Below are 24616 nucleotides of genomic sequence, written 5' to 3'. Positions count from 1 at the left end.
TCTAGACCTACCTAAAAAATAAAAGCGACATCTCAAAGGATCATATTTTCAAATAATTGTACCCCAGAGCAAAGCTCATGAAAATTTGTAAGATCACAAAATGTCCAGCACCCCACAAAGTAAAATATTCAATATGTGCTGTTCAATCAAAGTTTAATTGGCATTCAAAGAGATGGGAAGACATAACCAATAATGAGAATAATCAATCAAAATTAAGCAAGAACTTTTTCTTTATGTGGATTATATCTATTGATATTATCTGAATTAGAAATTAAAACAAGATTTTTAAAATTTTATTAATTCACTTAAAAATTATAATTATGTGTTAACATAAAGACCATTTTCACGAATATAACTTTTTTGAAGTGAAATAATATTTGATGAGAAAGCTTGTGTTTTAGATTTTTTGAAATCTTTGAATGTCTGGCTTTAAAAAAGACAGCTTGGTTTTCATGTGAGAAGTAGGAAACAGGGACATTTAAGACAGTTCTAACTATTCCATTTGTTCAAAAGTTAAGTAGAGATATATAAAAGACTCAAATTGAACTTGAAAATGAATTATATTGGAAATGCAAAGTATACTGGATGGCATGAATGACAGATTAGATATTGCAAAAGAAAAGATTACTCACACTTGAAGGCATAGCAATAGAAACTGCCCAAGATGAAGCATAGAAAAACAAATTCCAAAACAGAACAACCTGAAACAACTTAATCCTATATAATAAAGAGGGTAATATGCAAACTGACCCTAACAGCAGAAAGACTGGGAATGACTGGTCACTATGACACACACTGACCACCAGGGGGCAGACGCTCAATGCAGGAGCTGCCCCCTGGTGGTCAGTGCACTCCTACAGGGGAAGCTCTGCTCAGCCACAAGCCAGGCTGCCAGCTGCCAGCACAGCGGTGGTGGCGAGAGCCTCTCCCGCCTCCTCAGCAGCGCTAAGGATGTCCAACTGCAGCTTAGGCCTGCTCCCCGCTGGCAAGTGGACATGCCTCGAGGGCTCCCGGGCTGCCAGAGGGATGTCTGACTGCCAGCTTAGGCCCAATCCCCCGGGGAGTGGGCCTGAGTCAGCAGGTGGTCATCCCCCGAGGGGTCCCAGACTGCGAGAGGGTACAGGCTGGGCTGAGGGACCCCACTGAGTGCACAGATTTTTGTGCGCCGGGCCTCTACGAGTGTATAGATAACTGGAGTCCTTAAAGGAGGGAATCAGAAGAACAAATAAAGGAAAAATGGGGAAAACTTTCTAAACTTGATAAAAATTTAAACACACAGATTTAGGAAACTCAATTAACTACAAGCAGATGAAACATGAAGGGAACATCAAAGCACATTATAATAAAATTGCTCGAAACTATTGATAAACAGAAAATCTTAAACTAGCAGTGGAGCCCTAACCGGTTTGGCTCAGTGGATTGGGCGTTGACCTGCGGACTGAAAGGTCCCAGGTTCGATTCTGGTCAAGGGCATTTACCTTGGTTGTGGGCACATCCCCAGTAGGAGGTGTGCAGGAGGCAGCTGATCAATGTTTCTAACTCTCTATTCCTCTCCCTTCCTCTCTGCAAAAAATCAATAAAAAAATATTTAAGAAAACAAACAAAAAACTAGCAGTGGAAAAAAAACGCATTTATAGAGGCACAAAGGTAAGGATGAAATCAAGAGTTTTCACTGGAAACAATACCAGTGGAATTATAAAGGGACGTCTTAGAAAGGCTGAAGAAAAAAAAAAATTTAGGATTTTGTACCCCGCAAAAATATCTTTTAAAATATAAAGGTAAGGTAAAGACATTTTCAGGCATATTTTCAAACATGGACTATAAGAAATGTTAAAGCACCTGCTGTACATTAACAAGGAAAATAATACTAGTTGGACATCTGAATCTAAACAAATTAAGAACAGCAGAAATGGAAATTGCTTGGTTAAGTTAAAAATTTCTTTACTATTAAGATAACTTTAAATGATAATTCACTATTAAACAACAAATATTAACATTGTATTTTACGGTTTATAAATGTAGAAGTAAAATACATGACAACTAAAGCATAAAGGACAGAACGGTAGGACATGGTTCTGATACTGTATATGCAGTGGTATAATAACAAAGCTAGACTGTGGTAAGTTAAGTTCTGAAAAAAGCAGATATCTTATCTGTTAATTCTGTTAATGCTTCAGTACTCCTAGAGAAGAGTTTTGAATACTTTTCATCAAATACTGAAATGTCATTTAATTATGCAATTAAGAGTTTAACAGTTGAGGTAGTTTAACTGTCAAAATAGGGAATAAAAAATTATTGTATCATTGTCTAGTAGATTTTAATGTCACCTGGGACCCTGCAGAAGTACTTTTTCATAATTTTATTATGCTTCAGTTTCTCAATATAATAGGTATGTGTTAGCATTCACATGTGTGTGGGCTTTCAGAGGAAATCTGCACTTGAGTGACATCCTGGAATTGACTCTTAACAGTATATGCTGAGTGACTTGTTTTAGAAACAGAAATTTGAGTGGTTGAAGGAAAGAGTAGAATTTTTCTGAGGGAGTAATTTTACTCAGACTAAAATTTTAACTTAACAGTTGTTAAATTTATTCAGACTTTCATTTTGATAGAAGGAAAGAATTTAAGTTGGAATATTCCAATTTAAGTTTTTAGTTTTATCTAAGATTGCAGTTGAGGTGCTATGTAATTTAACTTGGATTAATTGCCATATTTATTAGAAAAATAGGTCTATATTAGTCATGATTTTAAAGAACTAATGCAGAGAAAAAATGACTTTTTTTCAAGCATTATATGATTTTTCATACAAAGGAACTGATTTTTCAAAAACTTTTATATTGACTTTAAATTTCTACCTATCCTTTTCCTGAATGTATTTGACCATCTGCATTAATATCTTCCTGAATTTTTCAGTATTCTTGATTGTTTCTCTGTGAGTTTTGAGGTTTTCACTACTCACTTTTAAAATAGTAAAACTTATTTTTTAGGTGAAATTTACACGAAATATAATTAACCATATAAAAATATGCAGTTCAGTGAAATGTAGTGCATTTACAGTGTCGTACAATTACCACCTCTCTCTAATTTCAGCATGTTTTCCTCACCCCAGAACACCCTATACCCATTAAGTAAACACTGCCCATTCTTTCCTTCCCCCATTCCTAGACAAATACTACTTTGCTTTCTCTCTATGTATTTGCCTATTCTGGATATTTCGTATAAAAGTTCATATAATATTGTAACTTTTGTGTTTGGCTTAGCATAGTGTTTGCAAGGTTCACTCATGTTGAAGCATATATCAGAACTTTATTCCTTTACTAGAGGCCCGGTGCACGAAATTCATGCAATTGGGGCAGGGACAGGGGTGGGGGGGCTGGTCCCTCAACCTGACCTGCGCCCTATTGCAGTCCAGGCCTAAGCCAGCAGTCAGACATCCTTAGCGCTACAGTGGCGGCAGGAGAGGCTCCCACCACTGCCGCTGTGCTCACCATCCATGAGCCTGGCTCAGGGCTTCTGGCTGAGTGGCACTTGCCCTGTGGGAGCACACTGACCACCAGAGGGCAGCTCCTGCATTGAGCATCTGCCCCCTGGTGGTCAGTGTGCGTCATAGTGACCGATCGTTCTGCTGTCCAGTTGATTTGCACATTAGCCTTTTATTATATAGGAGAATATGTTTGAATAGTACCCAGTGTACATATATACCTCAATTTGTTTAATCATTGGTTTGTTGATGGACATTTGGATTGTTTTCACTTTTTGGCTATTATGAATAATTCTATAAATATTCATGTACAGGTTTCTATAGGGACATATGCTTTCTTTTTTTAATGTCTACCTAATTGTGGAATAGTTGGTTTATATGGTAATTCTGTGTTTAACATTTTGAGGAACTGCCAGACTGTTTTCCACAATGGCTGTACCATTCTACATTCCTACTGGCAATTTACATGAATTAGTATTTCTCCACATCCTCAACAACACTTATTTTCCATTTTTAAATATATTTTATGTCTCTCCTAGTATGAAGTGGTATCTAATTGTGGTTTTGATTTGCATTTCCTTAATGACCAGTGAAATTGAACATTTTTTTATGTGCTTAGTGGCCTTTGTATATAACTTTTTTTGGACAAACGTCTTTTCAAGTTCATTGCTCATTTTTCAATTGGGTTACTTGTCTTTTTGTTATTAAATTGTTATAAGTATTCTTTATCTCATATGCTAAATTTTTATCAGGTATATGATTTGACAATAGTTTCTCCCATTTTGTAGGTTATCTTTTCATTTTCTTGATAATGTCCTTTGGGGCACAAAAAGTTTTCATTTTAATGAAGTCTAAGTTATCTATGATTTCTTTTGTTGCTTATACTTTTGGAGTCAAATCTATAAATCCATTGCCAAATTTGAATTCATGAAGATGTATCCCCATGTTTTCTTCTGAAAATAAGTTTTACCCCTTACGTTTAGGTTGTTGATCCATTTTGAGTTAATTTTTTGTTGAAGAGACTTTTCTTTTTCTATTGAAAGATTTTGGCACCCTTGTCAAAAATCAATTGTGCATGAATATTTGAGTTTATTTCTGGACATATAATGGTACCCTTTGTACTACGGAGCTGGCTTCATGACTTCTGTAAAATGTAGACAGTCAAAAAAAATCACAGCTTTTGTACTGGTTAGTTCTTTGTGTCATCAATCTAGATAACACATGAGAGACACTAATATAAAAATAATTTGACAGTGCTTAAAGAAATACTAACACATAGTATTTGTAGGTAAAGGGCTGTAATTTTTTTTCTTATGTCTACTTTGCCAGCAGAAATAGCAGGTTGAGGTATTGTGTTTTTTAAAAAATTTACCTCCAGCCTGGCTGGTGTGGGTCAGTGGTTGAGTGTTGACCCATGAACCAGGAGGTCATGGTTTGATTCCTGACCAGGGCTCATGCCCAGGTTGTGGGCTAGATCCCAAGTAGGGGATGTGCAGGAGGCAGCCGATCAATGATTCTCATCATTGATGTTTCTATCTCTCTCTCTCCCTCTCCCTTCCTATCTCTGAAATCAATAAAAACACATTTAAAAAAAATTTTACCTCCACCTTGCTGTACACCTGAAACTAATATAAAGTAAATTGGATGTAAACTGTAATTGAAAAATAAAATTAAAAGCACACACACACAGATACAAAATTTACCTCCGCCAAAAAGGAGAAGCATTTTGGTTACTACTGATGTAAGAATGTACAAACTTGTAGAGAATTTTTATAAAAATGTATTTGAGCCAGACTGATGACATATGCTGGTGAACAGGATTTCAAATGCTCCCAAGAATAGCAGGCTTGCAGCAGCTTTTATGCATTTGAAATTAGGAAGGGAGAAAGATTGGAGAAAGCAAGGTGGGGAATGGATTAAGGATAGTTAAGATTGTGTGCTTTCTTGAGGCTTACTAACCCCTTCAGGGGGTATTACTTCTAAGTGTATTAACCTAGATGCACAAGAACAATGGACAGGGCTGGCTTAAAACCTTGCTAAAGACATTATAGGCCTGCTGCATGACTACCCACCATGACCTGGGCACTTAGGAATTTATGATCACATTACCCTGTGATGTTATTTTCCATAGAACCTCTTTTTTGTCCACATTAGTGTTGAGTCTTCCTTCTGATTATCTTTATTTCTTCACTTTTCTTTCTTTTTGTAATAATAATGCTTTCTTAGTAAAAATGAGTTTGGAGACTTGAAAGTTTTATACTTTATAAGATAGGGAAATCTGAATATATTGGCTTTCCCAATTTATACTTATTTTCTGTTAGAAGAGTTTATAGGCTTGAATTTCTGAATGCATAGTTAATTTATTTTAACTTGAATTGGAAAAATAGAGTATTTAAAATTTACTATTTAGTTTAAAATTGCATGGTGATAAATCTCAAAGGAAATGGTAGAATTTTTACATGTGAAGAAATATAGGTAATGAATATATGAAAAAGCATATAGCTTTGCTAAAACAAACAAAAGTAACTTTGAAAGTACTTTTTATACAAATTTGTTTATTTACTGAGGTGATGTTTCATACCTGCTATATTGATAAACAATATTGGGAGGAAAGAGAGACCTTCTGCCAGTCATGTTGGGATAGGCCATTCATAACACTGCTGTCTTTATAAATAATACAATCCTTCTGAAAGAAATGTAATTGTATATAAAGTTTCTTCTCAGGTAATTACTTAATGACCATAATGTTTTGATGAGTCTTTTTATTCTGGTTTACCAACTATATTAATATTCAGTTTTTTTAATGTTAGATATGAATATCGTGTAGAAATGGTTCATCAGTCCTGCAATGATCCTACGAAAAACATCATTCGAGAGTTTGCATCTGACTTTGAAGTTGGAGAATGCTGGGGTTATAATAGATTTTTCCGTTTGGACTTACTTGCAAATGAAGGATACTTGAATCGACAAAATGATACAGTAATTTTAAGGTAATAGAAAACATTTGATACTGTGGTTTTTATCATGAGGGAATAATGTCACCAGAACTTTATTTTAAAAGTCTATTTAACAAAGGTGAATATTGAAATTCATACCAACTATAATCTTACTATGTTCTTAACCATTTCTTTCAGGAGTCCTGTGTAGTCAGTGAATAATTTAAGTTAGAAATGTGTTTGACATTTAGTTAGTAATTCCATAAAAAGAAAACTACTTCTAATAAATATAGTAAGGTTCTATTTATCCATTGAACTTATTGCAACCTCACTATTTGCAAATCAAAAACACGGTCACTTGCTTTTTTTCTTCACTTGAAATTAAGGTGACAGGTTTTATAAGCTGAATTTCACAAAAATATTTTCAGTTCCTTCTAGATAACAGCAAATGAAAAGTAAGGGAATAGAGATGAATCAAACTAAGTGATACTAGTTAGTGTGTTATTTGCAAGAAAGCACAGAACATAAACACTATCATACCACAACAGCCCCATTTAATGTTGGGGTAACCGTCACAAGTCAGAAATTTTGGGCATCATTACAAGATGTTTTAATTTGATGTTACAAATGGGGGCTTGCATACTTAAAAAATAGACTCTGTACTGGTTGGAGTGTCTACCCCCTGGTGGTTAATACGCATCATAGTGACTGGTCAAACGGTTGGAGGAACAATTAGCATATAGATATGTATTTATTTTTTAACGAAAGAAAAAAAGTGTAGCTCAGCCAGTGTGGCTCATGAATCAGGAGGTCACAGCTTGATTCCCAATCAGGGCATGTGCCTGAGTTTTAACTTGATCTTCAGTAGGGGGCATGCAAGAGGCAGCTGATCAATGATTCTCATCATTGATGTTTCTATCTCCCTCTCCCTTCCTCTCTGAAATCAATAACAATTTATTTTATATAAAAAAAAGTTAAGGAATTTTATCTTCTGCTTGCTTTCGTTTTGTTGTTCTTGTTGTTAATCCTCACCTGAGGATATTTTTTCCATTGCTTTTTCAGAGAGAGTGGAAGGGGTGGGGGACAAAGAGAGAGAGAGAAAGAGGAAAATGTATGTGAGAGAGTTAAATTGACTAGTTGCCTCTTGCATATGCCTCGACTGGGAGTGAACCTACAACATAGGTACGTGCCCTTGACTAGGAATTAAACCCTTGACCCTTGGGCATGCGGGCTGATGCTCCAACCATTGAGAGACACTGGCCAGGGTTGCTTGCTTTTGTTTTGGCACTAAAAATGTTGAGGGTTGACCATGCTTTTATTAGTCATTCAAAGATCTTATTTGTGTACTAGAGGCCAGGTGCACAAATTCGTGCATGGGTGAGGTCCCTCGGGGTAGTCTGTGGGGATTGGGCTCTAGCTCGCACTCCTAGCCTTGTAGCTCCATTGTGGCTGGGCCGCCCACCCAGTTCCCTCAGTGCCTGGGAGCCAGGTGGTGGCCCCCACTCCTGCCGCCATCGCTGTCTTTGGGGTAATCGGGCCCCTGTTCCCACCCGCCTTGGCCTGGCACCACCCACTCACCTGCTCCACTATCCTGCTGCAGTCCCACTCTTGTCGGGGCCCATCAGGGCTGGCAGCGACTCCACTGCCCGCCGGCTGCCAGCGCCTCATCGCCCACGCCCACCATGTTCCGCGCCGCCCCCTAGCGGTCAGTGCATGTCATAGCGAGTGGTCGAACTCCCGGTCGAACAATTTGCATACTAGGCTTTTATTATATAGGATACTGGCTAGGCATTATCCACTCAGAATGGTGGTCCAGTAAACTTTTTCCACTCTCTGCTGCATGACTATCCTTACGGAAAATAGACACCTGCTGCAGATAACTATTAGATGGTCAGTAGCTTCTTCTTTTTTTTTTTTAAATATATTTTATTGATTTTTTACAGAGAGGAAGGGAGAGAGATAGAGAGTCAGAAACATCGATGAGAGAGAAACATCGATCAGCTGCCTCCTGCACATCTCCCACTGGGTATGTGCCCGCAACCCAGGTACATGCCCTTGACCGGAATCGAACCTGGGACCTTTCAGTCCGCAGGCCGACGCTCTATCCACTGAGCCAAACCAGTTTCGGCATGGTCAGTAGCTTCTTACACTAGCTGTAAAATTGTAGGAAAAGAATGGGATGGTAGTTAACATAAGATTGGCAAGACTAGAAAGAGGATTTGCAAGCTTCCAAATCAGCCTTGCCTCTTGTTACTCTTTAGAAACATCTTTATATGTTACTGTAATTTTTTTCCACTGTAATTGGAGTCATATTTGGCTATATAACAAAGGTGGAAGGCTTCTTTTGCTTTAATACATATTAGCTTTTTAAATACAGAGATAGCTCTGAATAGATTAAGACCCTGTCATTTATTCACCATAGGCATTAATATAGATATTTGTTTTTTTTCTTAACTCTAGCTAAAATATACTATATTGTGATATATGCAGAGTTTTGATTTTGTGTTCTCTGGAGGGGTTGGGAATATAATTTAGAACATGAATATAGGTTATTTATAACATGAGACTGGGGGACTGTAAAGCAGTTCTGGGCAGTTGACCTTTTAAGTCATTTTTTACTGAGGAACAGGAAATAGGGGAATTGAGATGGAAGAAGGAAGGAAAAGGGCAGTGCCTAAAAACTACCTATTTTGCTAGGGCCTGACCTAGTCAAGAAATGTTAGCTTCCTCCTTCCTGCATAGTATGGTCCTGTTCTTGAGTCATGATCAACCTTGTATTTTAGCTAGATTATTATAATAAATAATGCTTTAGTAGGTTAACCATGATATGTAATGGTATTTCTTTAGAACTCTACAGTTTAAGTTTAGACAACTGATTTATAGATGACTTTACAGAACCTTATTTTACTATAATTTGTAAAGTACATGTATAAATGGGAAATATGAGGAGCTCTGAGTACATTTTGAATTTTGGCCTCACATGATAATGAAACTTAAAATTTTAGAATTTATAGTTATAGATTCAAGGCTTGTTTGATGATATTTTATTATTTGGATTATTTTTCATGTGCAGCTATTTTTTTAAGGTTTCAGGTTCGTTCACCAACTTTCTTTCAAAAATGCCGGGACCAGCATTGGTATATTACTCAATTGGAGGCTGCACAGACTAGCTATATCCAACAAATAAATAACCTTAAAGAGGTAAGAACAATAATACATATTTCGGGTTTAGTGTTTTATTTTGTCTTATTGGCCTGTTAACATTTATAATTAGATTTGGGGTACTTCTTGCTGTTTGTAATTTTGTAGAAAAGTCCAATTATTTTGTTCTCCATTCTTACCACCTTTGAACCTGTAAGTCTTTACTGCTCAGTAGCCACTAGCCATATATAGCTATGTAAACTTAAAAAAATTCAGTTCCTTAGTTGCACTGGCCACATTTTATTTTTATTATTTTTTTAATTTTTTTAAAAAAATGTTTTTATTGGTTTCAGAGAGGAAGGGAGAGGGAGAGAGAGATAGAAACATCAATGATGAGAGAGGATCATTGATTGGCTGCCTCCTGCACGCCCCCTACTGAGGATCGAGCCCACAACCCAGGCATGTGCCCTTGACTGGAATCTAACCTGGGACCCTTCAGTCCTCAGGCTGACACTCTAGCCACTGAGCCAAACCAGCTAGGGCATGGCCCCATTTTAAATGCTTATATTGGGCATTGCATACAGAAACATTTGCATCATTGCATAAAATTGTATTACAGTGCTGCTCTAGTTTGAGGTTATCTCTCTGTGTTTTTCTCAGTGACTTCTGTATTTCTCTTCCCCATGCTGTCTTGAATTTAGAGGATTCAAAGCTATAGAACAACTGAAAATTGCCCCATCTTGAATTCTCACTATTGTTGAATTGAGCACTGGGGAGGATCAGTTAATTAATTTTTATTTTACCACGGTAAACTAAATATGTAAGGAATGTTTCTTTCTGCCAATTGAAAATGAGATGGGGTGGAAGCTTTTGAAGTGCCAAAATTGGCTAATAGATGAGGGAGCAATATGTGAATAAATACTTACTTTCAGAGATTTTCATGTTATATGTACTATTTAAAACTGCCTATATTTACTTTAGAGTTCGCTCACTGTACGTGTAGCTTGGGCTGGATAGGAGAAGGATGAGAATAAATTAGGCAATTTTTCTTTCTTTCTTTTTTCCAGAGAGAATGGAGGGGAGGGGAGGGAAGGGAAGGAGGGAAGAGAGAGAAACTTTGATGTGACAGTTTAGAATATAGGTTATTTAGAACATGACACTCTTTGGGGAACTGTAAAGCAGTCCTAGGTAGTTGACCCAGACTTTGACTGGGTCCGGGGTCTAACCTGCAACACAGGTATGTGCCCTTGACCAGGAATTGAGCTCGAGATTCTTCAGTCCTCAGGCTGACGCTATAATCATTGAGCCACACTGGCCAGGGTGGGCAGTTTTTCTCTGTCACAGATTTTTCCATAAGCAAAAGGCAGCAGGTGGTGAGAGAGATGGTGCAAGAAATGGTTTTAAGAACATATTATATATTTTTTAAAATATTTTTTGCTTTCCCATAGAAACACTGCTTTAACTTATGTTTATTCGTGCTGTTTTTGTCTTAAAAGAGACTTACTATTGAGTTATCTCGAACTCAGAAATCAAGAGATTTATCACCACCAGCTAATCATCTTAGCCCCCAAAATGATGACAGTCCTGAGACACGATCTAAGAAGTCTGGGTCTTGTGCTGACATGCTTCTCCAGGATGGTCCTATTTCAGCTTCTGTAAGAGAGGCCAAAGAGGATGAAGATGAGGAGAAGATTCAAAATGAGGATTATCATGTAATACACCAGTTTTTTAGATTTATTTTATGTTTGATAAGAGAAATGAATAAGATCATGGTTCTCATCATGTGATGTAGAGGAGTCAGTGTGCTAAAAATCTTATCTGTTAGTCAAGTCAGAAGTTGCTGAATCAAAGTGTTTAAAGTTTTAAAATTAATTCATTGTAGAAAAATACATTCTACACAACAAACTGATGTACAGTCTAGAAACTGTAGATTGTGAATTTTTAAAATGTGCTGTATTTTTATTCACTGAAACTAGTAAATGCCTTGTCATTGCATGTGTAGATAGATTCATTTAGGACTTGGGAGATAGCCAGGTTTTGTCCCAGTTAAATAATGAACAGAATGAGAATTCAAGAAGTGGTTGTTTTTATTTGAGGTAAGATAGGGATACAGAGAAAAGCTTTTTGAGAGGATGTGGAGAAAAGGGAACCCTAGTACACTGCTGACAGGAATGCAGACTGGTGCAGCCATTATGGAAAAAAGTATGGCGTTTCCTCAAAAAATTAAATGTGGAACTGCCATTTGACCCAGTGATCCCACTTTTAGGAATATCTATATCCTAAGAAACCCAAAACACCAATCAGAAAGAATGTATGCACCCCTATGTTCAGAGCAGCACAGTGTACAGTAGCTAAAATCTGGAAACAGCCTAAGTGCCCATCAGTAGATGAGTAGATAAAAAAGCTGTGGTACATTTACACCATGGAATACTGTGCAGCAATAAAAAAGAAATATCTCTTACCCCTTGAGACAGCATGGAAGGACCTGGCAAGTATCATGCTAAGTGAAATAAGTGAATCAGAGAAAGACAAGTATCACATGATGTCACTCATGTGGAATCTCAGTAACAAAGTAAACTGATGAAAGGAGTAGATCCAGAGACATGGAAGCCTGGGAACAGAGGGCAGAATCTTGGAGGGAAGGTCGGGGAGGGTAGGTAGGTGGGAAGTAATCAACCAAGAACCTTGTATGCATATATGCATAGCCCATGGCCACTGACAATGGGGAGGTGAGGGTGGGCTGGAAGGGGTCAATGAGGGAAAAGGGGGGGCCTATGTAATACATGCAACAATAAGGAATTATTTTTTTTTAAAAAAAGAAAGAATCGTTGCCCTAAGGCAAGCATGTCAAACTCACGGGGAATATTATTTTTTGCGGCCCAGGCAATATAACGATATGTAAGAAACATTTTAATAAAAATTTCGTAACTTAATTTACAGCATTCTGTTATACATAATTATTAATGATGAACTACAACGTTCACTAATGACTGATTACTATAATCGTATTGCATTCATTTCCCTTAATGCCTTACACGCAGGCGCGCCATTTCTCTCCACTAATGCTAGCAGCGAATATTTTAGCAGTCGATTGCCCCATCATTAGTCTTGTACTGACTTGTTTGGTGTGTGCAATGGGAAATATTTTGCTTTCTGAGAACAAGAAAAATAGGTTTATTTGCATTACACTTATTCAGTGTCTGGTAAGTTAATGTTCAAGAAAAAATATTAATTTTTATTTAAATGTCCTATTATTTTATGTTAATGATTACTCATTTATTTCAGCCCTTTGTATTCAGCATGTCTCTATCGAAATAAACCTCCGTTTCTATGAAAATTGAAGCTTTTGTTTTTTTGTGGCCCACACAAACTTAAAACTTGTTTATTTGGCCCATGTTAGCCATTGAATTTGACATGCTTGCTCTATGGAGACATGGTTTCTGAAGGAATAATAAAGACTGATGCCAGAATTTAAAAATAAAAATAAAAATGAAGGAGCCATTAGGGAGACTGAAGATAAGTTTAAGGTATTGACAAACCCCAAGTATTTAAGGAAGCTAATAGGGTCTGGAACTGAGCACTCACGTTAATCTTTTGATAGGATGAGGTAAAGATGGAGTTTACATGTAGGGCAGCTGAAAGTTGGAGGAATTTGTGTGTAATAGCCAGTGTGCTTATCTATGCAGGTAGGTGCAGGTTTTACAATGACCTTGTGGATAATAGAGGTGAGGTAGGATTTGAGGAATGATAATTTGAAATGTTACTCTGTATGGAGCCTTACTGGAAGCTAACATGGAATACCGGAAGCATTTCCAATTACATTAAGGGCCCCGCTGAAATTGGCAGCAATAAATTAGTAGTACCAGGTAATGTGGTTGTGTGATTTTTTTTTTTAATACAGGGCTTAGCTGATTGGGCACACGAGCAGAGAATTCTGATGATGGCATTGTTGTTTGGTGCTTGTTCCATACTCAATTGTTCTTTGAGATAAAAGTCTTTATTTCTTTGCCTTGTTCTAGCATGAGCTTTCAGATGGGGATCTGGATCTGGATCTTGTTGGTGAAGATGAAGTAAACCACCTCGATGGTAGCAGTTCCTCTGCCAGTTCCACAGCAACAAGTAACACGGAGGAAAATGACATTGATGAAGAAACTATGTGAGTGTTGCACATTAACTACCATATAAAACACCATATAAAACACCTACATGATAATTGGATATTAACTAGATCTAAAAGTGGGGATATTTAGCATTTTTTCTTGATAATCTTTATAAATAAAAGGATTTTAAAGGAAATACTTGAATTAGTTTCCACTCTCTCATCTCTGGGTTCCAAACTGAGTTTTAATTTTTCTTTTTTATCTAACCCAAGGATATATATTTTATTGATTTGTGTGTGCATGCCAAAGAGAGAGAGAGAAAGAGAGAGAAACATCTGTCGGTTGCCTCCTGTCCCAGGGATGAAACCTGCAACCTAGGTATGTGCCTTGACCGTAAATCAAACCTGCAACCTTTTGGTGTGGGACACACTCCAGCCAACTGAGCCACCTGGCCAGGGCCTGAGTTTTAATTTTTGTTTTAACTTTTAATTTTGCCATTATTTCATATTTAAGAAAAGTTGCAAAAAATACTAAGAATTCCCCTATTTAAAAAAACTGCCTGTATTCTTTCCTCACATGTTAATATTTTGCTTTATATTTCTCTCTCACCATATAATTTTTTTGTGAGACATTTGAGATTAGGTGGGTATACTTCCCATTATGTACTTCCGGAAAACAAGTATATTTCTTATGTAACTACAGTGCAGTTATCAAAATCAAGAGACTAACATTGCTGTAATATTATAATCTGACCTTTTAAAAATTTTGCATTCAGCCCTAACAGGTTTGGCTCGGGATAGAGCGTCGGCCTGCGGACTGAAAGGTCCCAGGTTCAATTCCGGTCAAGGGCATGTACCTTGGTTGCGGGCACATCGCCAGTAGGAGGTGTACAGGAGGCAGCTGGTCAATGTTTCTCTCTCATTGATGTTTCTACCTCTCTATCCCTCTCTCTTCCTCTCTGTAAAAAAATCAATAAAATATATTTTAAAAAATTTGCATTCAGTGATGTCCTTTGGTTTAGGATCCAATGCAGGATCAAATGTTGCTTTTAGTTAAGTCTCTTTAGTTTGCCCCAATCTGGGTCACTTAGTCTTTTATATCATTTTTTTTTTTTTTGTACTTTGTTTTATATGCCTTTGACACTTTTGAGAAATACATAGCAGTTATTTTGTAGAAAATCTTCAATTTGCAATTGTCTGATGTTTCCTCACCATTAGACTGAGGTTATGCACCTTTGGGAAGAACACTACAGAAGTGGTGAGGTAATTTTTTCAGTATATTGTATGAGGGGGAAGTGGAGGCATGTCTTTAATCTGTCCCTTTAGGATTGATTAACTTAGATACTTGGTTAAGAGGGTGTCTTCCTGATTTCCCTTCTCTACAATTATGACTTTTTCCTTTTGTGATTAATAAATATCTCTTGGGAACATAATTTGAGACTGTAAATAACTTTTTCTCATTGTACTTTTGTCCATTAATTTTAGCATCCATTGATGATACTAGCTTGGAAAAGATTACTGTGTTGATTGCCAAATGATGATACCATTATTCATTCTGCACTTAGTTGGAATTTTACTTTAAGGAAGAACTTTCCCTATTAATTAATTGATTAATTTCATTAGTATGGACTCACAGATTCTTATATTATTAAATAATTTAACCCATTTATTATAATTTATTACTCAGATTATCTAAGATTTAGCCAATGGGAGCCTGTTAAAAAGATAACTCCTGTGTCCTTTGAGATGTCCTCATAATTTTTAAAGCACTTTCTTATTTTTTGGCACTAAAAGACATTCCAGGTTCACCTTGTACTTTCTCTGTTCCAGCCCTAGCATCAGCCCATTTTTCAAAGGAAATACCAACAAAATAGCAAAAAGATTCGAAAAGCCCTAGCTGGTTTGGCTCAGTGGATAGAGTGTCAGCCTGCGGACTAAAGAGTCCTGGCATATGCCTGGGTTGCAGGCTCGATTTGCAGTGGGGGGCGTGCAGGAGGCAGCCGGTCAATGATTCTCTCTCATCATTGATGTTTCTATCTCTTACTCCCTCTTCCTCTCTGAAATCAATAAAAATTTATATATAAAAAAATAAAATAAGGTAATAGTGTTTTTTGGTATGATATACTTTGAGGACTTTGATAAGGGGATATTACCATTTATTCTGAAATAATATTTTAGGAAAATATTTAATATATGCAGTAATTTGAGCATCTTTCTTTTTTAACCTTAAAATGTATTGGTGCTTTGTTTTGTTATTCCTCACCTGAAGATATTTTTCCATTGATTTTTAGAGAGAGTGGGGGGAGTGGGGGAGACAGAAAAAGAGAAACAACCATGTGAGATGGACACATGGATTAGTTGCCTTCTGCACGTGGCCCTGTACCAGGATCGAGCCTGCAACCGAGGTACATGCCCTTGACCATAATCGAACTTGAAACCCTCAAGTCTGCAGGCCAATGCTCTATCCACTGAGCCAGACAAGCTAAGGCTAAAATGTAGTATTTTAAGCCTAATTTACTATCATTAAGGTACATATTATTTAAAGCTATAATCTTTTGCTCTACAATGGTTCTCAGATTTTCTCTTTTAAAAATTAAATGTTTCCAAGCTATTTTGGTATTTTTTAAAGGTAGTTTGACTATTACTACTAACTATACATGTGATAATGACCAAAGTCTTTTTCTTCATTTTTGTATTTAGTAATATCTGTCTTCACAAGAGAAAGCTGTGCATTATTGTTATAAAATTCATTGAGGTGTGATAAATAATGTTAATTTTACTTGACTTTGTGGGAATAATGAATTTTGTGTATTCTTAGGTCTGGAGAAAATGATGTGGAATACAACAACATGGAATTGGAAGAGGGAGAACTGATGGAAGATTCAGCTGCTGCAGGACCTCCGGGTACAAGGGCCAAGCCCACAAGCCATTCTGTCTTCCCTTTGTTCTTTTTTGACCATATCATATTTTAATATGTGGCAGCCACTAGCTCTTAAAATAATAATAATAGCTATTTGACATATACTCATATACCAGGCAAATGCACTTTGTGTATCTTATCTCATCTATATAATAAAGCCTAATTGACCTTTACGGTGGAATGACCAGAACGACTGGTCACTGTGTTGCACACTGACCACCAAGGGGGCAGACACCCGGCGCAGGAGTTGCCTCGTGGTAGTCAGTGTGCTCCCACAGGGTGAGTGCCGCTCAGCCTGAAGCCAGGCTCACGGCTGCCAAGTGCCGCAGCAGTGGCGGGAGCCTCTCCTGCCTCCGTGACAGCACTAGGGAGCAGTGAGCCAAGCAGTAAGGAGCAGTGAGCAGGCAGGTGGTAAGGACCAAGGGATCCCGGACTGCAAGAGGGATGTTCGCCTGTTGGCTTAGGCCTGATCCCCAGGGGGAGATTGGGCCTAAGCCAGCAGGCAGACATCATCCAAGGGGTCCTGGACTGTGAGAGGGCGCAGGCCGGGCTGAGGGGGACATCCCCCTCCAGTGTATTAATTTCGTGCACCCGGCCTCTAGTTTACTTATAAAAGTCTGTGAGATTCTAGGCTACTGTCTTTCAAAATAGCCTCTCATCTGGGTTCCTTGTATCAATTATTGCTCCCCTTCATTCTGTTTCCTACAGCATGAGTTCAGAATGGGTGTGATTTTTCCTTCAAATTGATATCTGATCATGTAACTTCTCTAATTAAAACCCTTTATTGGATTCCAGTTACTTATGGATAAAATCCAGACTCATTAATATAGTGTAGAAGGTCCTTTATGTGCTGGCTTCTGCTCATTTCTTTAGCCTGCTTACACTCCTCTGCATCATTTTTCAGCCCATCAGATGTGCCATGGTATTTCTCACATCTTTGCTTCCCAACGTGTTGTTCCTTCTACCTTCTTATTTTTGCTTTTATTTCATTTCTTACTGGAAGCCCTCCTGGACTGCTTGCCCTGGGTATCTTTTCTGCTTTTCTCAGATTAACCAATTAGAATCTGTAGAACCTATTTAACCTATGTTAAACATTATTCTTATTGCTTATATAGCTATTTTGCTTTTCACCTCTGAACTCCATGAAGCAATATAATGTGTGTCAGAATTTTGTATTCCTAGCACTTTAAACAGTATAATAGGGATCATTTAATATTTTTCACATAAACATTGAGTAAATACACTTTATTACTAAGTTTTCAATGTAATTTTTAAGGTTCTAAATAGTGCATAAAAATTCAGAGGCCATCTTGGTATAAAATGGAAGATGAGTGTACTACGTCAAGGTTACTGAATATTTTCAGCCTTTTCTTTTTTCAATATATTTCTTTATTGATTTTGGAGAGGAAGGAAGAGGTAGAGAAAGATAGAAACATCAATGATGAGAGAGGATCATTGATTGGCTGCCTCCTGCACACCCTACTGGGGATCGAGCCTGCAACCCGGCATGTTCCCTTGGCCAGAATTGAACCTGGGACCCTTCAGTCTGCAGGCCGATGCTCTATCCACTGAACCAAAGTGGCTAGGGCTTTCAGCCTTTTTAAAATTTTTTAATTTATTTCAGAGAGGAAGGGAGAGGGATAGATAGAAACATCAGTGATGAGAGAGAATCATTGATTGGCTGCTTCCTGCAAACCCCACACTGGGGATTGAGCCCGCAACCCAGGCATGTGCCCTTGGCTGGAATTGAACCTGGCGGAACCCTTCAATCCACAGGCCGATGCTCTATCCACTGAGCCAAACCGGCTAGGGCAGACTTTTTTTTTTTAAGTTAAATCTGATTTCCTCTCAAACTGTATTGTAGGGAAATTCTTATATATAACATTTTTAGACACTCTGGGTAAGCAGAGGTTATATTTTTTTAATTATTCATTCACCAAATATTTACTGAGCACTTAACTGAAACTGAATACTGTTTTACTTTCAGGAACTACAGTATTGAAAAAAGATGTCCCTGTTCTGATGGACCTCATGTTCTATAATTCTGAAATAATAATTTATTTGTTCAATATATATATATTCTTGAGCACCTGTTATAGTTCAGACATTGAATTCTAGATGCTGAGGATACAATAGTAAATCAAACAGTTAATTTGTATTTTGTGCTTTGGGGAATTTTATATATTTGGTAGGCATTTATTGAAATTCTTTCCTATTTCCAGATTTCTGGAAAATATAATGAAAAAGAGTTACTCTTAAGTAATTTATAATCTGAAGGTGAATAGATATATAACTAATATATATAAGACCATGCACATACAAAAGAATTCCAAATAATTTTTTTATATATTGCCTCTTCAAGGAGGTGAAGTGTAACTCTCCACCCTTAAATGTAAGCTATGCTTAGTGACTTGCTTCCAGGTATTACAGTGTAAAATATATTTAAATAGCTTTATTAAAGGTTGATTTTTTAACCAATATTTTCATAATCCAATATTGCTAGGCATTGTACTAGGTACTAGAGAAAAGTCAGGTGGTTTTCTTGACTTAAAGCTTAGTTCAACATAGGTGATATAAATAGGACATTTGCTCACAGTCTGTACTATGCCATCAGTCAGTAACAAGTTCGGTCTAAAAACTTCAACTTGTGTTCCAGTACTTAAGCTAGAAAAAAAGTCTACCACACATGTCATAGATGTGTACAGTTTGCTATCCAGAGACCTGGAGAAGATTCCTATTTTGGTGTCTAGTTCTTGGAATCTGTTATACTATGGAGATTTGTCTTTCACCCAAGACCACTGGGTTATGAGATATGTTAGCTTTTCCTAATTCTCATTCCACTAATTATATATACTGTATACATTGTCACTTTTTTATTTCTAGGGCTCAGGATGAGTTGAGGGTTGCTCCCGAATTCTGGATAGTAATGAGGCCAGTGCTCAGCCACTGTGCTTGTGTACACCTCTACGGCAATCTGGTTTCTTCATTGTGCTGCTTCTTATGAAAATAAAATCCTAAGAGACAAGTATTCAAACATCAAGCAGTTTACTTTTTTCTTTTAAGTATACTTAAATTTGTACACATATATAGCATGCACTTTCTGTATTGTTTTTTTTTTCTTTTGTAGGTGGTAACCATGGCTATGTTGGTGCCAGTAGTAGAATGTCAAGAAGAACACACTTATGTTCTGCTACTACAAGTAATTTATTAGACATTGATCCTTTCATTTTAATGCATTTGTTGGACCTTAAGGGCCGGAACAGTATGGAAAGTTTGTGGGGCTTACAACCTCGCCCACCTGCTTCACTGTTGCAGCCCACAGGTAAAATATTAACAGTGATTTTCCTTTTTCGTGGTTCCCCAAAAGAACTCTATTCCAAATACAGTATATTTCTGTAGCAAATTGATTTTTTCACTGTAAGTCATAAAATGACATTTATATTAATCAAATTAATATTTTGTTACTGTTCAAAGGTATTTTGTGTGAAAATAATGTCAAAATGCCTGTAAGGAGGATTGGTTTTTTAATGGTTTGCCCTTTAAATTGTATGTAATTGACAGTTTGATCCATATGAAATACAGTTTTCCTTTTTGTGAGTGGACTTAGAGTTTTGCACAACTCACGAATACCGTAACTTCCAAGTGGAACTCTTAAGTTGAATATAGAAAAAGATGGTTTACTCACACTTTGATGTTCAATAGCCTAAAAACCTAAACCAGCTAGCAGCAGTGTTTAGGTACAAAGGTTATTTGTTGAAGAGAAATTACATTTGTGTTACTGTAATACAGTGTATACACATACATATTAAAGGTATAATCAAAGTTGGACTTTTCAAAACGCTATGGCATGGTCATTTTGAATAGCTAAGGATTTGCCTTTAAATGACACATTTTAAAAACTATTTTTGTTGGAAAGCTTTTAAAAAATATACCAAACATTTCCCTACCTTCTTAAACAACAGCACTATACAAATTAAATCCGTGGCTTAAAACAATGATTTTGATTCTTTAAAGCAGTGGAACTCATTTTTCAAACAAAGTCTAAGGTAGAGCCTCCATGTAGAAATCAGAGAATTAGAGCTGTTCTACCTAGTGGGGAATGGACTCACAGAGGTTGGATTAAGTTAGGCCCTTTCCTTTCTAAGGTATACTTTCTGTAGGCTTACAACCAAGTTATGAAACAATTGCTTTTATCTATGATCCCCAAGTACATTTTGTATTATGTTTGTACTTTCGTAGCACTTACCACATTGTATATGATTTTATATTTTTTTCTGAGGCGTTTTTATTGTAGAAAACTGTGGCCAATATTTGCAAAGACCTAGTGAAACAGACAAGTTCTGGTTCTGGAAGTAGGAATGTATATTGGTTTAACCTTTTTGAAGGAAAATTTTATAGTAGGTTCAGAATATTTCTTTTTTTAATATATTTTTATTGATTTCAGAAAGAGAGGGAGAGAGAGATAAATCATCAATGAGAGAGAATCATTGATTGGTTGCCTCCTGCAAGTCTCACACTGGGGATCGAGCCCACAACCTAGGCATGTGCCCTGACCGGGAATCAAACCTGTGACCTTCTGGTTCATAGGTTGACGCTCAACCATTGAACCACTGCAGCTGGGCTCAAAAATATTTCTATCTTTGAATCATGTAACTTTACTTTTAGGAGTATATTCCAAAGAAAAATCAGAGTTTGAAACTATCCAACAAATACAGGATGGGGCAGAACTAGGTTTACAGTTGTTTGTATGGAAAATAATACAATAATTCTTTTACTTATTAGCTGTGTTACCTTGAGTATTATGTTGGGTAACCTCTATGTGTCTTTCCTCATTTATAAAATGGAGGTAATAGTACTTACCTCAGAGGATTGATATGAGAGGATTAAATGACTTGATGTTTTAAAAATATTTGATACTCACTTTATAGATGTTTGTTAAATAAATACAACAAATCATGATAGAAAATCTTCCCAGAAGTTACTTCTCTTCCCCTTCCCCCCAGTCTTTTGGTTGAGACTGACTCTTATGTCCACTATCAAAGAGGAATGAGCTTAGACCAGTCCTGGACCCATATCTACTGGAGCCAAAGGGAGGGACCTAACCTCCCTGAGCACATTGCTGCTCACCTGATACCTGAACACAGTCTGAATCCTTTTTGTGCAAGGGGAAATGGCTGATACACTACAGCACCTACCTTTTACTGTATGTCCTCTTTTATGGCAGAAGGCTGTTGTAGCCATTTCTGCTAATAAAGGACTTGTTCTTTGTCTGGTTTGAGTGCCTGTTGGCCCCATTTGGGGATGTGTTATGTGTGTGCAGGTATTGTGTTTTGTGTGTGTTTTTTTGGCTTAGTTTCATTTTGCTTTAAGTCAGCCATAATGTTCTTTGATTTCCAAAATATTTAGCTCTTTTCCTTCCTGAGAGGAAAGTATATTTTCCTTGCTCATAGCTTTCATTTTAATATTTGGGTAGGGGGAAAAGTTAAAAACAGCTTCAACTACTTTCTCTGGGGAGAAAGAAAACATTGTTACTTTAGTGGCTGTAGACTCAGTAGCAGGGAACTATTCTTTTGTGATGTTCCATGGCACTTAATAACGACATATGCTTGGCTAGTACTTAGGTAAATCAACGTTTTGAATTTAGTTAGAATATATATATATTTTTATATCAGATTTGGCTAAGTAGTTGGCTATGTTTTAAAATTATCCTATATAATAAAAGCCTAATATACTAAGTGTCCGGTCATTCGGTCAACCAATCAAAGGGTAATATGCTAATGATATGCTAAGGCTGCTCAACCGCTCACTATGACATGCACTAACCACTAGGGGGCAGAGAGTCAACCAGTCACTATGACGTGCACTGACCACCAGGGGGCAGACGCTCTGACTGGTAGGTTAGCTTGCTGCTGGGGTCTGGCCTATTGGGACTGAGCGAGATGGGCCAGACACGCCCTGGAACCCTCCTGCGGTCCCTCCCTGGCTGGCCAACCTCCTGCATCCCTCCCTGGCCATGATCGTGCACCAATGGGGTCCCTCGGCCTGGCCTGCGCTCTCTCGCAATCCAGGACCCTTCGGGGGATGTCGGAGAGCTGGTTTTGGCCCAATGGCAAAATGACCAGTCACTATGACCCACAGTGACCACCAGGGGGCAGACACTCAATGCAGGAGTTGCCCCCTGGTGGTCAAGGCACTCCCACAGGGGGAGTGCTGCTCAGCCAGAAGCCAGGCTCATGGCTGGTGAGCGCAGCAGCGGTGGCAGGAGCCTCTCCCACCTCTGTGGCAGCCCTAAGGATGTCTGACTGCTGGCTTAGGCCCACTGTGGGAGCGAGCCTAAGAAGTCAGTTGGACATCCCCTGAGGACTCCCAGACTGCGAGAGGGTGCAGACTGGGCTGAGGGACACCCCCCACCCCCCGAGTTCACGAATTTGGTGCACCAGCCCTCTAGTGAATATAATAAAACTTCAGTGTAGAAAATTTGAGAAAAGAGAAATGTAAAGAAGAAAGCACAGGAAGTAGTGCAGATTTTTAAACTTTAGAGTTCAATATTAGTACAGATTTGGGTGATTATAATGTGACCCAGATTCTAACTTTGAAGGTATGAATAATACTAAGATATTTGTGACTATATTTATTTTAATTAATGGCATGTAATACATTTATTGTTGACACCACCTAAAGTAGCTTATTTACACATCAAATTTGCATATTTCACAATGCAGAATGGTTTTATTTTTTATATTTTTACTGATTTCAGAGAGGAAGGAAGGGGGAGAGAGAGAAGCATCAATGATGAGAGGAAATCATTGATTGACTGCCTCTTGCACGCCCCCTACTGGGGATCGAGCCGGCAACCCGGTCATGTGCCCTTGGCCGGAATCGAACCTGGGACCCTTCAGTCCACAGGCAGATGCTCTATCCACTGAGCCAAACCAGCTAGGGCCAGAATGGTTTTATTAATGTTAACGTCTATATTAACATGAGTTCTCTTTCTCTCTCTCTCAAGTTTCATATTGTCGAAAAGATAAAGATCAAAGGAAACAGCAGGCAATGTGGCGAGTTCCCTCTGACTTAAAGATGCTAAAAAGACTGAAAACTCAAATGGCTGAAGTTCGATGTATGAAGACTGATGTAAAGAATCCACTCTCAGAAATAAAAAGCAGCAATGCTCCTTCTGGAGACATGCAGACAAGCCTTTTTTCTGCTGACCAGGCAGCTCTGGCTGCATGTGGAACTGAAAACTCTGGCAGACTACAGGATTTGGGAATGGAGCTCTTGGCAAAGTCATCAGTTGCCAGTTGCTACATACGAAACTGTAAGTGAAAACGAGCCTGTTAGTGTCTTTTCTCCACATGTCATTTGGGAAGCTAGAGGACAGGTTATTTTCAGAGTAATAATACTTTAAAATCTCTCTTACAATGAATTGAGACTTCAGATATATATACTACCCTTTCTCCTATCTAAAACAGATTATATTTTGCCCTGGCTGTTGTACTCAGTGGTTAGAGCATCAGCCTGAGCACCAAAGGGTCTCGGGTTTGATTCCTGGCCCAGTTGGGGCACGTGCACAAGGCAACCAATTGATGTGTTTCTCTCACATTCATGTTTCTCTCTGCCCCTTCCTCCCTCCCTTTCACAATCTAAAAGTCAATGGAAAAAATATCCTCCAGTGAGGATTAACAAAAAATAAAACAGACTATATTTTCAACTGTATAATAGAGCTAACATTTCTTGATTGCTTATTCTGTACTGGGCAATAAATAACACAAAAACCTTAACCTTATGGATCTTGCATTCATGTATTTATATGGTCGGGATTGGACATTAAAATATGTAAAGAAGTAAAGATAATTGCAGTTGATGAAAAGTAAAGAGTGCTATAAAGGAAACAACAGAAGAGTGGGTGGAAAGAACAGGTGAGGAATGTGCTCCTTTAGTTAGGGTAGTCAGAGAAAGTCTGAGGAAGCAACATTTGAACTGAGACCTGAAGGTTAAGAAAGTGACAGCCATGCAAAGATCTGTTGGAAGTGTTCTGGGTAA

General features: G+C 37.8%; 1 protein-coding gene across 10 annotated transcripts in view; it reads left to right on the top strand.

Annotated features, from left to right (window-relative positions):
* The window catches only part of TRIM37 (tripartite motif containing 37), an 88122-nt gene that overhangs the window by 31342 nt on the left and 32164 nt on the right, over positions 1–24616 (top strand). For 6 of the 10 annotated variants that reach the window (XR_002830925.1, XR_002830926.1, XM_023759615.1 and 3 more), the window contains exons 13-19: positions 6276–6470; positions 9503–9617; positions 11054–11269; positions 13577–13713; positions 16475–16560; positions 19704–19898; positions 23583–23891. Coding sequence is in view for 8 of the 10 variants with exons in the window: in XM_023759615.1 (XP_023615383.1) it covers positions 6276–6470; positions 9503–9617; positions 11054–11269; positions 13577–13713; positions 16475–16560; positions 19704–19898; positions 23583–23891 (1253 nt within the window). In the remaining 2 variants the exon portion in view is untranslated. The remainder of the gene's footprint in view (positions 1–6275; positions 6471–9502; positions 9618–11053; positions 11270–13576; positions 13714–16474; positions 16561–19703; positions 19899–23582; positions 23892–24616) is intronic. The other 4 variants (XM_014461694.2, XM_023759617.1, XM_006095627.3 and 1 more) reach the window with 1 other exon arrangement.

The sequence above is a fragment of the Myotis lucifugus genome, unplaced genomic scaffold, assembly GCF_000147115.1.
Source record: "Myotis lucifugus unplaced genomic scaffold, Myoluc2.0 scaffold_158, whole genome shotgun sequence".
NCBI classification, from domain to species: domain Eukaryota; kingdom Metazoa; phylum Chordata; class Mammalia; order Chiroptera; family Vespertilionidae; genus Myotis; species Myotis lucifugus.
This window is presented reverse-complemented; position numbering and strand designations above follow the sequence as displayed.